The sequence below is a fragment of the Anguilla rostrata genome, chromosome 9 (assembly GCF_018555375.3).
Source record: "Anguilla rostrata isolate EN2019 chromosome 9, ASM1855537v3, whole genome shotgun sequence".
Classification (NCBI taxonomy): Eukaryota; Metazoa; Chordata; class Actinopteri; order Anguilliformes; family Anguillidae; genus Anguilla; species Anguilla rostrata.
In genome coordinates, this window is record NC_057941.1 from 10,417,489 (window position 1) to 10,434,909 (window position 17,421).

The window sequence follows — 17,421 nt, forward strand, 5'->3', positions numbered from 1 at the left end:
CAGAAAATCAGCTTTTATTTAATGGTATTCACACGCATATACCGTGTTCCTGCCTCTCGCCCAATGCGCGCTGGTATAGGCTCCCCGTGACCCTGACCAGGATAAGCGGGTATAGATAATGGATGGATGGATGTATATGTACAAATACACCTGCAATATATTTAATGTACTGCACTCTAATATACAGTATTTAATGTACTTAATATATTCCGTGTACTTCACTCTAATACATAATTTAGTTTTCTTAATATATTTAATGTACTTCACGATAACAAATGTAATGCAGCTGTCTTAATATATCTAATGTACTACACTGTAATATATTTAATTGACTTCTAATATATTTAATGATTTCCTGAAAGAGAGTGAGGCAAACAGTCAGCTGGTTGATGAATAATACAGTACCCACCATTATTGCGTCCACAGTTCCAGAATTACTCCCAAGGGCCACGTCTGAATTATTTAAGTATCTGTATTGCAGAGTGACTTACCACCTTACTAGTGTTAATGGAGAATAATAAATTATTCTTGTACAGTATATTTCAGTTTTGACAGCATCAATGCAAAGCCCATGGCTTAGCATGTACTGCTGAGAATGCAGTTCACACACCTAAATGAGAGCTTTTCTTTTTCTTCTAACAAATACAGGATTTGTACTCATTAATATTGATGTTTGAGGTTCGATAACTGTTATGTTGACCAACAAAGCTCAAACTGCCAAATTCTCAGCTGTGTGCTTTGTACTAAATGTTTTGATCATTCCCTCTAATTCTGCTGAGGTAGTAATGACATTTTTACCTAATGTACCAAACCATCATAAAGTACCTGAAACTATTTGTCTCAATTGCAACCACTGGAGATTCATTTGTGTAACCTCTAATTCCCAGCAACTGAGCTATGAGGCAGGAAAGTGTTTTGAGGACACCATTTTCCTGGCAGCAGGCGTAGGCGGAGTCTGCCTGTCCCTTTAAAACCCTATCAAATTGAACTTAATCATTATGAAAATCTGTAGGCTCTCCCGTGGACCAGATTAAATCCCCACTGTCCAATTGGAGGCCACATTATTCACCTTTTACGAAGACAGTCCCCAATTTCCGATTTACTGATATTAAATGCAATGAATGATGTGGGCATTTGGGTTTATGATGATTATTTACCAGCAGCTAATAGCTGTAAATGGAAGAGGGATCATTTATAAACAATAAGCATGAATGGCAATTTATGCCATAATTTAAATGGACTGGCATTAAACAGACCCTTGCATAAATTTGCTTTATTACATTTACAGACAGTAATCAGCCTATAATTGTGCCACATAATGAAATTTAAGACAATGGCTAAGATTTGCAACGCGAAGTGGTGCTACCTGCGAGAACATTACAATTTAGAAGACAATAAGGCATGTTTATTAATCAATTCCTGGCAGATGCAGTTAGCACTCTGGTCAAACCAGGACAGTTATTCTCGGACAGAAAATTCTTAAGATGCTGAAAGTATCAAACTAAAGCGCACACCATTTGGCTTTTGCAGACGCCCCCCAAGTACACAAATGCACACACACACACACACACACACACAAACACACACGCACACACAACCACAATCTTAATACTCTTAATACGTTTTTCTACCGATTCCTCGCGGACTGAAGGCATCCCGAATCGGACTGTTACCTGTTTGCCTGTATCTGATGGTGCAGATGAAGCCTTCGTGCATGAGGTGAATGGTCTTGACCACGCCCGAGGCCTCGTCGTAAGTGAAAGTGACCAGGGTGGTGTCGTACAGGATCTCGGACAGGCGGGACTGCTTGGTGTACTTGTAGAGGGCGCGGCGGCCCGTGCCCATGTGGAGGGTCTGGAGGAGGCGCCCGTCGCGGGCGTAGTCCTGGATGACGGCGGCGGTGCCGTCGGGCGGGCTGTAGATGTTTCGGTAGTAGCCCACGGACAGCATGGACTGCAGGCCGTGGCGCACCATGCTGGGCATGGTGACGGACAGGAGCCGGTCCGTCTGGTCGTACTCAAAGATGTACCTGCGCTGGCTGTGTAGGAGGAGGAGCACTGACTGCAACAGACACAACAGCACAGACATACTGACGCTTTACAACAGACACAAATAACTAAAGAAAACTACTGTCACTGGCTAGTAGCAAATGCATTATTTAGCACAAGAGAACATTTTTTAACCACGAGCCAAATTAATTCATGCAAAATTTAAAAGTGGGAACTAAAAAGGCAGATTCCACATCCTGTATAGAATGCACAAATGCAAAAAGCTGAACTGAAAGAAGGCATCACCATGTCTAAAGCAGTGCTAGAAAAGATCTGTTCAGATGTCTTGTGGCACAACTTAAAATGAGTAACAAGTCAATAAAATATCATACAATGTCTTGAAATGTCTCAAAAGACTCCAATTTCTCAAGACATAAAAACAGGACCTTAAGACATCTCAAGATACTGAATTACTAAATACTGAAACCATACTGAACTGGAGGAACTAAAGAGGCCAGTTCCACATATGGCCCAGAACAGTGAAAGCAGGAATGCTCTCTGTGATACACATCTCAGGCATTATGAAGCCATGCTTGTGCTGCTACCTTTTCCTGAAAGCTGTAGCTCCATATCTTTCCATTGGCCCAGGTCCTGGAAACAATTCTTCCGCTTTCGTACTGAAGTCTTTCAGACCAATTTCCCCGCTGAATACTGGTCACAAGGCCCGTTGGCGAGTATGTCACATTGACCTCGTTGTATTTGCTGCTAGGTGACCACACAATGGGACGGCCCATCAGGTCATACAGGATCCTGAGGGTAAACTTCCGGTGGTCGTCATAGATCTTGCCCATCCTGGTGGTCTTGTCAAAGTCTATGGACAGCAGATTCCTGTTATGGGCCTGTGATCAATAATAAAAAATAAATTAGAACAAGGGTCAGAATACAGTGGTCATATGAATTTCAACCTTCATTGGACATTTGCTACCAAAGTATAGCACCTTATCCATACCCTTGGTCATATTTTTATGCATCCTATTCTGCAATGTCAATGCAAATATACATGCATACTAAATATAAATTATACCATGTAAATAAACAAACATAAAATCAGAAATATCTTGATTGCATACATAAATAAATAAATATATAAACAAATAAATAAATAAAATTAGTTAATGTGAAAAGAGATGATTATTGAATGTATACAGTAAATTGAATTGTATTTGCAAACCACATTGAGGCCAACAGCCACTTTAAGAGAGTTCAGACTTCAGTTTCTGTTATGATGAAACTGTCCCAGAACTATGACCCAGCCACAGCACAGGCTGGTACAGCCCCGTTAAGAATGAAGCCGTTACTCAAGAACACCCGTCTAAACGTCCCACAACATTTGCGGGAAAGCATTTATGGGGGTTTTGTAGTCAGATTAGTCATAATTGTAATTGTGATATGTAAAATATGTCAACATAACATTTACATTTATATGAATTCATCATTGCAATACAGTCGATTAGTAATACTGTCATGTGTACTAATGAGCTACGGCATTAAGATGGTACCAACTATTCAAACTTCATAGGGAGTTTACTGTTCACTCCAAGTAATACTTTACCCAGATGAATAATACTGATTATAAACACGAAGCTGTATTTTGTATGGATAAAGTACATTGCCAGATGACTCAACAGTGTGAGACTTTAAGCGCCAGCGCCAATGACTGCATGGAAACTGTTATTAGCTTTGATCTGTCTTTTCCTTCACGGCCACGCCAAGACGGCGCTGCCGTTACACCCACACCCTCCTTCTTCTGATAACATCATGCCTTGCAGCCACACTTAGAACGCTTCAGTCTCAACACATCTCAGCTTCTGCTCATCGGTCTGACGGTTCTCATTTTCCGTTAAACGGAAAAGTACAGATGATAATCTCAAGTCTGCAAAAAATCTGCGATTCTTTGCTGGAAAAAAACAAAAACATAAAAAACTAAAGAGTATCCTGTGGAAACTTTTAGAGAAGGTATAACAAACACCTTTCTGAAATAACAAACACATCCAAAAATAATTTCTGAAATAAACACTTTTCTGAAATATGTCCAGAGCTTGACAGACATTTGTCATTAACCCTTAAATAAATGCTGGAGTAGGTTTCTTCACGAATGCAGTCAACTCACCAAACAAGTTTTGTTCGTTAAGAAAAAACAAACATCTACATTTATCGGTCAATGTTAAAGTCTCCAGCTCATTGTTTTGTGGGCACACTGCCCTCGCTTTCAACAGCGTCGGTGAGACCTGTGGGGATCTATCGGGGGGGAAAAGACGAGAGCGGCCGTACCCTCAGCCTGCGCTCGTAGGCCGAGAAGTTGCCTTTGGCCTGCTCCCTCCTCTGCCTCCATTCGATGAGGCTGGGGCTGTACTCCCCCGGCAGTGAGATGTTGCACCTGCCCACCGTGGGGTTGACCACGCCCCCGGAGATGTGCGGCTCCGTGCTGAGGGTCACCTCCATGCCGCTGGCGAAGGTGACGCGCAGGGAGCCGTCCGCGCTCACGCGGTACGTGTTCTGGGCGTGGTCTGCGAAGGGGGGGACACAGATGGGGGCCGGGGGCAGAGAAGAGGCCTTCAGTCAACTCGCTCGAGAATAGCAAAACCGAAAAGGAACTGCGGTGTTTTTATTTTTTAACACAAAAACAGGAAACTGTTCCACCTACCCTTGAAGAGGCCACAGAAACCATATTTCACTTACTATTGCTATTAGTAAAGCAATGAACTCTGCAACAATGTATCTCTAGCTGTGCTTGAACACTCTGATGAAGGGCAATGTCATTATTTCTATACATGAAGTTGCAAGCTCAGCAAGAGACACAGTGTGGTGATATTCATTGTTTTATTATTGGCTTTTGCGCATCTCCTGCACCTGTGGTCTACATCGTCAAGTTTGCAAACCTATATTCTTAGTTAATATTGCCATCAAATTAAGAAAACACTACTGAAAGGTGTGGGAAAGAGCAATTACATAGCCTACTTCTGTTATGCGTAACATGGATATGTAAGCAATATGTGCTTAAAGAAGATGTGCATTTAATTTCATGAACTTCAGCAGGACTTCAGGTAGTTTCACGTTTATTCTAAACCATTGTGATACATGCAAAGTAGAGTATCAGACCCGGCGGCAGGGTGCCCTGTCTTGGGGGGCTGAGGGGAAACAACTTATTTGTCTACGTGCTGTATTCCTGCAGCACTGACAGGGAGGTCGTTTACCAACCAATCGTGGAGGGAGGGTGGGGGATGTGGCTTGCAGCTGCAGACTGAGGAAGGGGGGCGGGGTAGATTGTGATCAGATATATATTTTGGGGTGGCACGAAATTCTGAGTGGGCGGGCCTGACCTCCTCAGGCCGTAGCGAGGGGTCTGTAGAGTATTATGGGATGTGACAGTGGATTAGGTTTAGAATGTAATTAATTATACATGATGAGTATAAATCACGAAATAAAAAGGCCTCAAATTATGCAATTATAGAGCAAGCAGTTCTAACCATTTTAGCATATACATATCTAAAATCTTAATAGTAGACACAAATGAGGCTATAAACCAGAAGGTGTTATTTCAAATCTGTGAAAATATGGCCAGAAAAAAAGGAAGAAGCTCAATTCAGCTCACACTTAACAAAAACTTCTGCACATTTTATTTTATTGTAAAATCTGCATGCGGTAAAGCAAGACGAGCTGTCCTATGAGCTATTCATCCATTAGCAAGGCCTTGCTACTGGATGAACTTTTGCCAGTCAAACCCTGGCTCATTCACCCACGTGTGCGAATCCCATTATCCTCAGAGAAACAACATGGTACAATCTCAATACGTTATTGCACACTCATGTATCGATACGAATCTTACAAAAGAGAAAGCAGCAGGGCGTCTTGTAACCCCTCCCACCCGCCCAAAGGGGTCACAGAGCTTCTCCGCCCTAGCTCCCCAGTGGTGGAACGAACTCCCCGTCCCTCTCCGAACCTCCCCCTCACTATCCATCTTCCGCAGTGGCCTGAAGACTCATCTCTTCAGACTATACCTATACTAGACTAACCACCATCACGCTGTATAAATAAAAAAAAAATTTAAAAAAAAACCTTTTTCCTGTCACTTGTTACATGTTGCCCCATCCCTGCACTTCTTGGTAAATTGTATTTGTCCTAATACTGTAGCTTATTCTTCTGCCTAGTTGGCTTTGCAGATATTAGACCAGGATAGTGTTCATTGTTCTCGGCTAGAAATAGCTGTACAAAATAAGTAATTGTACCTTACTGAACCCGTGTTCAGCAGTTGTCTACGATCATGAAAATGCACTTTTGTACGTCGCTTTGGATAAAAGCGTCTGCCAAATGAATGTAATGTAATGTAAAGAAAGGACAATCATTCTTAAATGAGCAAATTAATTACCCTAAAATGAACTAAATGAATTATCCAAACAGAAATTCAGTGTTTAAAGAGTTATTTCTATTGAATCTGCTGTGAATATGGATATTACTAAAAACAACAAGAAAACATCTTAATCTAAATGATGTACACCTTGCAAAATCAATAGTTATTACTTATCTAATTAAGAAAACATGTTCATGCCCTCAGCATTTAACGCGTTTTGAATGAAACATATTATGGTGGGAAACATTCAACAGCAAACAACCCACTTCGTGGCCACATGCTGACACTTGTGTGGTGAAGCAGAAATTATGGGGAGATGATTTTCCCCAAACCAAATGTTTCCGCTCATTAATGCGCATTTTAATGAAATACCAGAAAAATAGTCACACATGAAAATGTGTTAATAGCACTCTTCGTACACTGTTCATTGGGAGTTAAAATTTCCCCTTAACTACTGGAAAAGTTCATTTAAAGCACATCTTTCTGTTGTTCTGACATTTTAATTTCACTTGCCACTTTCCACGGCTTCCTACAGAAATAACCACGGTGACCACAGACTCTCGGCCCTGAAGAACATTAACTTCTGTACCTTCTTACCTCACGGAAACACACCGGCCTGGTAGGTACTGATAATATGGAAACCGGTGCCCAACCCTATTCATGACTCAGGAAGCTACGTAACTACAAACTAGGCCCTAAAACCTTGGACTACTATTGCAGGGGCTTGTTCGGCTGGGGCAGCTGGGTAGGGGAGAGCGGGGTCAAATCCAACACGGGGAAAAAATGTAACACAGACTTTTTAGGTAGATGCATCAAGCTTGAACAGTTTTTTTCAGCTACTGTATTGTGTGTGTGTGCTTCAAGGAATCCAAATGTATGTAATCGTAAACAGTCTTCTAGGGACTAACATACAACATAGTTTTGATATAGCATGCTAGCCTGCCGAGATTGCTAGTCAGGCAAAAGTGCAGACAACCCCCATGCGGAGTTAAACCTAATGGGGTTGCTAATCGGTTGTTAGTCGACTGTTGATTAACCAATTGGTTGGATTGGTTCAACTCAGACCTGATCTTTGTAAATATTTTTAACTCAGCTTTAACTTTAGGCCATGTGGTGACACGTGCTACAGCTGTTTGGATCAAAAAAGACATTCAACGGGAACGAAAGAATAATGTACAGTCTTGTGACAGATTTTCACAGATATAGGTAGGCCACAAAAAACATGTAAATGTAATCAAAAAGGTGATGGCAGTCAATGGGACAAGGCACCAGATAGGTACTATTAATTAATTAATTAATTAATTTATTAATTTATTTATTTTACAATGTGTGGGTAGCCTACATTATAGTGTATCCCTCGCCACAAACTGGGACATCTGGTCACCCTTGATTCTACCACTGATGCTTTATACAAACATATATCGCAAATAGGCCAAATAATGTTTGTATAAATGGTCATTACATTATATTACATTACATTATAGGCATTTAGCAGACGCTCTTATCCAGAGCGACGTACAACAAGTGCATAGGTTCATGATGTAGAGGTGCAAAAGAAACACTAGAGTGAAGACATTATTCCATTGTTGGCATTGTTGTTGCGATTAGAGGAAAAGACCAGACCAGCTTTGGCTAAAAAGTCTCTGGAAACCCATGCCAGAACATTTCTGAAATCATTGTTCGGTGAATTGATGACAATAATAATATAATTAGCTCACAAGCATTTTCTGATAAAGTACAAAGATTACCGACAGTTTACTTGCGGTAGTATTTCCCGATAGGGGAGCAAAGATCGATAGATGTGACTATAAACACTACGCAATGACAACGTTGCACTTTGGTCGTAATTTGGTAAGTCGCAACATTACCAAGAGGTGACAACATTGCTCTATGGTCGCAAAATAACCAGCCCTCATGGAGACTGTTCTGCAACATTGCAGTAACGTTATAGAATTACGTAAATACGATGTAATTTAATAACGTAACAATTACGTTATATCACAGTCCTCATCCTTACTTCATTGGAAACGTTACTGGTAGGTTGTCAGAACGTTTGTAAATGACGTATTGGCTTACAGTAAAATATCTATCTGACTATCTGTCTGCGCGTTTACGCTTGGACCGTTAACACGTTATATCCAATGCAGGGTTTATTATTATTATTATTATTATTATTATTATTAATATTATTATTATTATTTTATTTATTTATTTATTTATTTTTTAAATATAGGATATGATGGATAAGCAGGTATAGGGTTCTAGGGTGGCTGACATGGATAGGGATTTTATAGTAGGACTAGGTGTAAAGCATGGAGGATAAAATATAGTTTAGGGTGAAGGGATTTTTGAGTGTAAATCTATTGTCTGATACACACTCCGGAGCAGAAGGTGGCGGTAATTCACCAATAAGCTGTACATAACCCGCTGTAAAACAACAAGAAGAAGACAGTATATCCAATCACATGCGCATATTGCTGTGACGTGCTCTTGGAAGAAGGTCGCCGTGATTTCAAATTCTCCGTAGGGGAAAAACTGGGTTTGACGGCGCTCGAGAGCAGGTAAGTGTTTCATTATGCCTTTATATTTTTAACTGAATGTATTAATGCAACAATACTGGATGCCAACCGCCGTAAAACCTAACAAGAAGAACGGAATGCATTAGAGGCCTTTTCAGTTAGTAGTATTTGCAATGTAATGTTGGAGTCCTACTTTCAACATGCATGTTTGCAGTTCTAGCTGAATGTTGCTAATGCTTTAAGTTAGCCGGTGAAATGGCGTCTGTTCAGACCTGGCGTCTGTTTGGGACTAATTTGAGTTAGTGTTCTGTTAGATAACATATTTGCTAGTTTGAGTATTTAACGCTAATAGCCCAGTGCAAATGTAATGTAAGACCAGCTAACATTACCTAACTGATCTCGGCGATGGCCTGTTTAGTTAGCTAACAATTGAGCTAATTCGACATGTATAAACGGCGGTCCGTAAAGCACCTTTGTTCATGTCCTTTTAGCTAGCATTGTTGCCAGCGCCTCTTTTGAAAGCTAACGTATGTGGCGCTCTTTTGAAACCTGTAATTCACCTTGTCCACGTCCTAATGAGATATCAACATGCTGGTTAAATTATGCATCATAAATATGATATAAAATAGTTGTGTTGTCTTCACTGGGTTTTTGGTGTTTGACAAACTGGAGCTAGCAAGCCTTTTCAAGCTAGCATTGTTGGCGCCTCTTTTGAAAGCTATTTTTGAAAGCATTTAGCTAAACATTATTTCCATTAGAAATACAAAAACTGTTTGTCAATGTCAAAACACAATTACGATTTTAGCCTGCTGCGTGTGTTACTCAATGTATTTTTCTTACTTGGTCCCATTTCATATACTTTCAGCTCTCACACATGGCCTTATGACTGTTGCCCCAGTGAAGAACCAGAGGTCCAGCCTTCCCCACTCAAGACATGCCTGAGATAAGAGTGACTGTATTCCAAGTTGAACAATGCACGGGTGGCCTGTGAATTTGGGCAGTGTGATTTGGAACTGTATAGTACATAATAAGACTCTATTGAGCTCTTATAACCTTATTAAATAGCTAAGATGGAAAACATTTTTGAAAATTAATTAACATGAAAAAATGAATGTGACATGTCTTTAAGGGTGATTACAAGCCCTTAAAAAGTCTGAAATTGTCTTAAATTTATTTTTGTTCATAAAATTGTCTAATACATCATGACAATTGAATATGGTGTATATATCTGTGGTTACAATGCGTTTGTATTTGAATGGTAAAAGGCCGCAATGTGTCCTTTTCTTGGACCAGAATAAACATTTGGACAAATGTCAATGTTGCCGTTTTAGATAATTGTAAAATATCAAGTAGCTAAGAGTAAAACTTGCCTGTGCTTACTTGTGTGGCAAACTGTCTTAAATGTTATTCTAAGAAGCATTTAAAATGTCTAAAAAGCCTTACATTTAACTTGCCAATGCCTGCAGACATCATACTTTAATATGTGGGTGATCCTAACTTAAATGTAGTTCACTGCTTGAAAAAGACAGAAATACTCAACACTGTTATAATGTTGAAATCATTGGTCTATGGTTATTACTGTCCTGAAACTACAACAACGCAAGACAATGTATATTTTATTGACAAGCAGTTTTGGGTGTTTTAATTTAGTCCTTGTGCACTTCAATCTGTTGACATATCAAGAAATTGTAATGATGGTAATGCCATCATTTTATCAGAAAAATACTAGGGAGGATGTAGTCATGATATTCTGTCAATATGCTGCAGTTGATGCTTATGATGGTGGTGGAAGTGTTTATCGTGATGAGGAGGTACTGCATATTATACTAGCACATATGCTTTGGGGGACCTGCTATGGATATTGCACTAGTGCAAGTCACCCTTTTTATGTTGTTTTTGTATCTAGTTTTGTATGTTTGTCTCACCTTCTGTACCATAATTATGCTTGCTTCAGCACATATTGCCTACCTAGAAATGTCACTTGAACCTGATCTCAATGGTATTCTATACAATGACAATAAAGGCTTTCTATTCTATTTGGGCTTGATATGTGTACATTTTTTATTGCTGCACTGAGTATCTTTGAAAATAAATTTTGAAGATATGAATTACAGAAGCAATGGCATTTCATTGGTAGGATAGAATGGAGATCAAAATTACAACACCATGATATTCCTTTTTTTAATACACAAAATCTAAATGTATGGTCAGGGTTTAGTTAGTAAGTGACCAATCAGCAACGTTGTGGAAAGGTAAATAACGTAAAGAAGTTTAAACAACGCGTCAGCGACGTAAATCTATGAGGTTACGACGGATGACTGCCTGGCGACGTAATCACAACGTCGGGGTAAGGTTTATTCTATTACATTGTCAAACGTAAAGTTGTAAGGACGTAACTGTTACGTATCCACAACGTTGTTTTGCGACGTCGCAGCGACGGGGTGCTGGTCTTACGTTTTTACGTTAATACTACGTAAATTGGACGTTACGAGACCAATAGAGGACGTTAATAGTACGTTGCCACAACCACATTTTGTTATTAGCGCATGCGCTACCGGTAGGACATTTCGACCAGGTAAAAGAAATCGACAGAACACTCTGACTGATTTAATCTATGGAAACTAGTAAGTAGAGTACATAGCTAGCCTACTGCAGCTGTATTCTACTCTACCTCAGCTCCTTTCATTCACTGAGAGTGAAAACACATTGCAATTCATGAGCACGTGCCGTACTGAGCATTATGAATTTCTGTAGCGTTAAACATAACTGCCCACGTAAATTGATTGTCCAGGTGGTAGTTCAAGACACGGTTGCTCAATTCAGCTTGTTCGACTTCTTTCAATCATAAGTACACACAGACAAACAAAACTATATATTCAATCAGAATCGTTAATTTCAACACTTTCACAACAGCTCTTGGAAAATAAGTGTGACATGATTTCAAATTTCAACAGATCTTTGAGCGATTTCATAACGTTGCTGTGGGATTGACCTTTTAAATTAGCATATCAAAACAAAATAAAAAAGGTCAAAATAATCCAACCAAGCCATTACATTATGCTTAACATCTTTGTGACGATACAGGTCAAATGCAAACCTTTGAAAAACACTGCATAGGAATAGGCTATAGCATTTTAAGAATCAACACGACTGAAATTACCAGGGCAAAGAAGAAATATCACGTTAAAGACAACTTTATAAACGTTTTGTACAGCAACAACTTTAACCATTTTTTGTCCCACAGAATAAATTATATTACGTAATAGAATATTAGGCAAAACAAATCCTCAAAAAAAAAAAAAAAACGTAGAGTTGCGTTTACATGCATGCGTACCTTGACGCAGAGTGTAGATTGTATTGCTGGCTGAGAAGTTGGTGGCAGTTATAAAGTTCTCCCTGTTTGATGTGCCCGCCTCAACCCTCACGGTCTTTTCCATGTTACCTTGGTAACTGGCAATTTCCCCGGTGGGGAAGGTTACGTTGGTGAGATGACCCTCTGCATTGTACCTGCACAAAGAAAAAGCGACCTTTTGCTCAGCGATTGGCCGTCATGTATGTACAAACCTGAAACGGCACAGATGGCAATGCTCTTTAGTACAACATGTTTTAAAAATGTCCTTCACATCACTAACTCATATTTACAATGAAGGACATTAGGCAGTGTTTCTTTTCTTTTTTTTAAACTCACAAATGTAAAAAAGCTTTGATTTGGTTTAGTTATATAAACTTACAGTGTAACGTAAACCATAAACGAGTGTTGAGAAAAGATCTAGAGAAACAAGATATTTTTGGTGTACCTTCACAACTACACCACGAGATGGCAGTAATTCAACATTGTTCCAACAAAGGTAATGCACCAGGAAGAAAACTACTATAACCATCTATCAACGCTGAGTTGAGAGAAAATAGTCATTTCAAAATGGAATGCATTTTACCTCACTTTATAAATGACAACGCGAGAAAGGTCATCGTTTCCGTCATGTAAAATTTGAATATTAAGTGGCCCAGCGCACACAATAACCAGCAGTGAGAAACATTGTGAGTGTGACATTTTCAATGCAATTGTCCCAAAGGCTCTTTGAAACCACTTAAAATGCCTTCAGAAACATTTTACATAATCATCCTACTCCCAAACTTAAAGGCTTAAAACATCATGGAAAGCAAACATTCTTGAAAAGCAAGCCTGCACAATAAACTTTAATTTTTGAAGGTATTGTGCCCTAAGTACGCTTTCAGAGTCAATAAACTGTGTGGTCAGAAAAGCTCATTTCCCAGCTGAACAAATGCCACTTGGAAAAAAAAACCTACCCTGTTGCCAAGTGGATTTCAAGGTAACAATTCAGAACTTCGCAAATAAAGTTTTCATTAAGCGAAATAGTAGGCATACCTCTGAAATCTTCACTCTGAGGCAAGGTAAACAACAAATGTCAGACTGTCCTTCTAGTCGCATTTCTCTTGAAATGCAAACAAGGGCTATGCAGATATTTGCGCATTATAAAGACAGAATTTAAATGAATTTACTCCTTTTTTAGAATTTGAGGGTTTCATATGAGAGAAACAACAATCTGATACTTTTATGTTTTACCTCAGCTTCATGAGCACAATGTGAAAGGAATTACGGCACAGCAGGGAAAGATGACCTACACTTTCCAAATGCCTTGGTGTCTAAAGACCTAAAAAATTATATTTAAAAGATATAACCCCCTGTCTTTGAAGCTGGAATCTTAGTCAACACAAATGTATTCATTGCATGCTTGCGTGTGGGGGGTGGTGTTGCTACTTGTTTGTGACAACACCCTGATCTCTGGTCTCCAGTGAAAGTTTCACTTTGATCGTAAAGAGACACACATTTGTACCCAACAGGGCATCTGGGTTCTCCCCAGAGAAGGGCTACTTATTAGCTATCACGCAGAGAAGCACTGCCACCACAGACGAGCCACAACATATTTAACCCTAACACTGTGTGATTTTTATTGTGTCTTTCTCTACCAGGTCATCCGTAAAATATCAGAACCGGCACCCAACAGGTCTGCCTCCCGAATGCACATCAAATAAGACCAAATAACAGACAGCTCAGCATTCACGCTCTGGGCTGTGACCCAAGAACCTCTGTCACAAAAACAGAAAAGAGATGGGCCGAGCCTTACTCGTAGATGGTGGTCCAGCCGTTCTCGTTGCTCTTGGTTGCTAGGAGACCCAGGTTCCCGTGGTAGGTGATCTGCGCCAGGTTGTGGGCCAGCGCGGAGACCCTCTGCAGGGAGCCGCTGTTGCTGATGGTGAGCCAGTAGACCTGGCCGCCCGGCACCACCAGCCACAGCGGCACGCCGTTGGCGTCGCGGCGGATGTGGACGGCGTTGCCGTTGCCGCCCACGGCCGTGCTCACGTCCCGCTCCGCCGAGTAGGTGAAGTTGTAGACGTAGTCCCCGGTGATGAGGCTGCGGGTGTGCAGGTGCGTGCCGTTGGCGCTGAACAGGTAGAGCTCCTGGTCCACCGCCGACGCGATCTCGTACATGTTCCTGGCGTTGAGGCGCGGCCGGTTCCTGCTCAGCGCCCGGATGCGGATGTTGCCGAGGTCGGCGATGTACAGCGTGCCGTCGGGGGAGACGGCCAATGAGGAGGGGGCCTTCAACTTGCTGTCCCTGCCGTATCCACTGTCCCCTGTAACCAGGAAGGATGTGCAGAAAAAGTGTCAACATGCCACCCTGGCACTTAAACAATGGAATATGAACATGCCACCCTGGCACATAAACAATGGAATTTGAACATGGCACCCTGGCACATAAACAATGTAATTTGAACATGCCACCCACGCACTTAAACACTGGAAAGCGCTTGGATTAGGTGTTGAAAGCACATGTCTCAATGTTTCCGCACCAACCTAGATGAATGGCAACTGTGAACCAGCTGGAAATGCCTTCACCAGGAAAAAAAATGAAGCATTTTTCAATTGGACAGGTACACTGATAAAATCATGTTTTCAGTGAAAGGGAATGGTTTTCTCACCTGATATGAAGTTATCTGACCTGGTCAGATAACATATAATTAAACCACAAAGAAATCACATTTCGTTTTTACATCAGGAGTAATAGAAATCATTAATACAAAATTGTTAAACATAATGTTAGCAGTGAAATGTTATGTGTAACTTTTAAATTGTTTTGGTAAAAAAAAAAAAGTTTCTTTTTAAAGTGTTTTATTTCCAATCACAGTCTATTATTTCTTGCAAGTTATATTTTTTTGCAATGTGTGCTTATACAAGCTAGAATAAAGAATAAAATATAAAAAAGAATAAAAAATTATGCATTTGGAATGTCATGGTTTAAAAAACCCACTTACAGAGAGAGACCCATAGATTCCTATATTGCAGTAAGTGTTGGATGTTAAGAGGAAATTAATGGTTTTAACATCTCATAAAAGCCGGAAGCCATTATCACCTTCTGCACCACCCAGAAAAGTCGCACAACCTCTCACACGAGAGCATTGCTTTCACAGTTAAAATACATAACATACTGTGAGCTCCATCATTTTTGAGACGAATACATTTTCTTCCTTGATGAGGCCCTGAACTCCACAGTTTTAGTTTTGTGATAAAACTAATCACAAAGTGCACATTCTCAGCTTTAATTAAAGGGTATTTTAATGCATTATGGTTTCACCATGTAGAATATACAGCACTTTTTACTCATACTATAGTCCCCTCATTTCAGGGCACCATAACGTTTGGGACAAATGACTTCTCAGATGTTTCTGATTAGTCAGGTGTGTTCAATTGCTTCAAGTGCACGTATAAAGATAAGTGTAGATTACAGGCTGAAGTGGCCCAAATGCGATTTTTTAATTTTTTTTGCCTGGCACATCTGATTTTGTCTGAGCAGTGTAAACAGAAAAATCAAATCTTTTCATATCAGATTTTGGGCACTTCCATATGTGGTCCTAGATCAGATTCATTTCTGATCTGTGGCCAGGTGGCTGCTGGGAAAAATGTCAGATTGGAATTCATGTGCGTTTTTTATCGTAACACTTCACTGCGTAGATGCAGATCACTATCGTAATCACTATCCTTTGGCCTTCCTCTGCCTTGTCGCCCTCATCCTCAACAGGTGATGAAGCGTCACCCCACCTCCACAGTGAATAATCTTGGGTCATGTCTGAAACAGCTTACTTGCCTAATATTGAGTATACAAGTTGTATACAACTTGTATAGTAAGCAAGTCGGCTGTTTTGGACGCAGCCATAATCAATGATTGTACTGCTATTTCGTTTGTTTCCATGATGGACTGTCTCAATACTATGTTTTTTGTTGTTGTTAATGCATGCATGCAGATTCTTTCAGGGCAGAGGCCTGTTCACACTTACGTCAGATATTGGTCACTTACAAACATGAATCAATGTAAATATACCGTATCTGCGCAGAAAAAATCTGAATTGAGCATTAAAGTCTGCAATGCGAACCTAGCCTAAGAGATTCTAGTCGTTTGATTGCCTTTTGAGTCTAGTATTGGCATTCGTCAACATGAGGACCAGAGCTGTGCTAATGAAAGTCAAGGAAGCCACTATGAGGGTGAGAAATAAGAAAAAAAACAGTCAGAGGCATAGACCAAACATTACGCTTACCAAAATGAACTGTTAAGAACATCATTAAGAAGAAAGAGAGCACTGGTGAGCTCAGTAATGGCAAAGGGCCTGATAGGTAAAGGAAAACAATTGATGACAGCATAAATCTCAACATAATGAAGAAAAAACACCCAACACCTGTCCAATACATCAGAAAAAACTCTTCAGGAGGCAGGTGTGGGTGTGTCAGTGACTACTGTCTGCAGAAAACTTCACAAAGAGAACTACGGAGGCTACACTGCATGATGCAAACCAATAAAAGGATGGCCAGGTTAGTTTTTTTAAGATGTAAAAGAGCCTGCAGAGTTCTGGAAAAAGGTTTTGTAGACAGACAAGACCAAGATGCACCTGTAGCAGAGTGATGTGGAGGCCAAAAGGAACTTATGTAACTACTGATAGCAGAAGCAGTATTAATTCTGAAGTGTACAGAAGCATCTCATCTGCTCAGGTTCAGGCAAATGCCTCCAAACTCATTGGACAGCAGTTCATCCTACAGCAAGACAATGACCCCAGCATACTGCTAAAGCAACAATGGAGTTTTTCGAAGTGAAGAATTGGAAAATGCTATACTGGCCTAATCATTCATGTGATTGGAATCCGACTGAACATGCATTTCATATGCTGCAGAGAACATTTAAAGCAACTGGGCCCCAAAGCAAGCAGGTGGCTGCAGTACTAGCCTGGCAGAACATACCTAGGAGAAGATACTCAGCACCTAGTGATATCTAGGGGGCACAGACTTCAAACAGTCATGGCATGCAAAGGAATAATGCAAAAAAAAATGCAACAGAATACTAAACATGACTACTTTCATTTACATAACATTAATATGTCCAAAACATTGTTCTGTCCTGAAATGTGAGAGGGGAGGGCTATTTATAAAACATGTTGT

General features: G+C 40.3%; 1 protein-coding gene and 1 long non-coding RNA gene across 2 annotated transcripts in view; one reads left to right on the forward strand and one right to left on the reverse strand.

The window, feature by feature from the left end:
- The window catches only part of tenm1 (teneurin transmembrane protein 1), a 222,155-nt gene that overhangs the window by 6,946 nt on the left and 197,788 nt on the right, over positions 1–17,421 (reverse strand). Inside the window, exons 25-29 of the mRNA XM_064350355.1 lie at positions 14,063–14,573; positions 12,250–12,422; positions 4,320–4,555; positions 2,594–2,887; positions 1,674–2,061 (exon numbers count right to left, since the gene is read on the reverse strand). Of these exons, the coding sequence (XP_064206425.1) occupies positions 1,674–2,061; positions 2,594–2,887; positions 4,320–4,555; positions 12,250–12,422; positions 14,063–14,573 (1,602 nt within the window). The remainder of the gene's footprint in view (positions 1–1,673; positions 2,062–2,593; positions 2,888–4,319; positions 4,556–12,249; positions 12,423–14,062; positions 14,574–17,421) is intronic.
- On the forward strand, positions 8,314–15,457 carry LOC135262918 (uncharacterized). The gene is made up of 2 exons (XR_010332343.1): positions 8,314–8,957; positions 13,908–15,457. It is a non-coding gene; the product is annotated as an uncharacterized LOC135262918 (long non-coding RNA).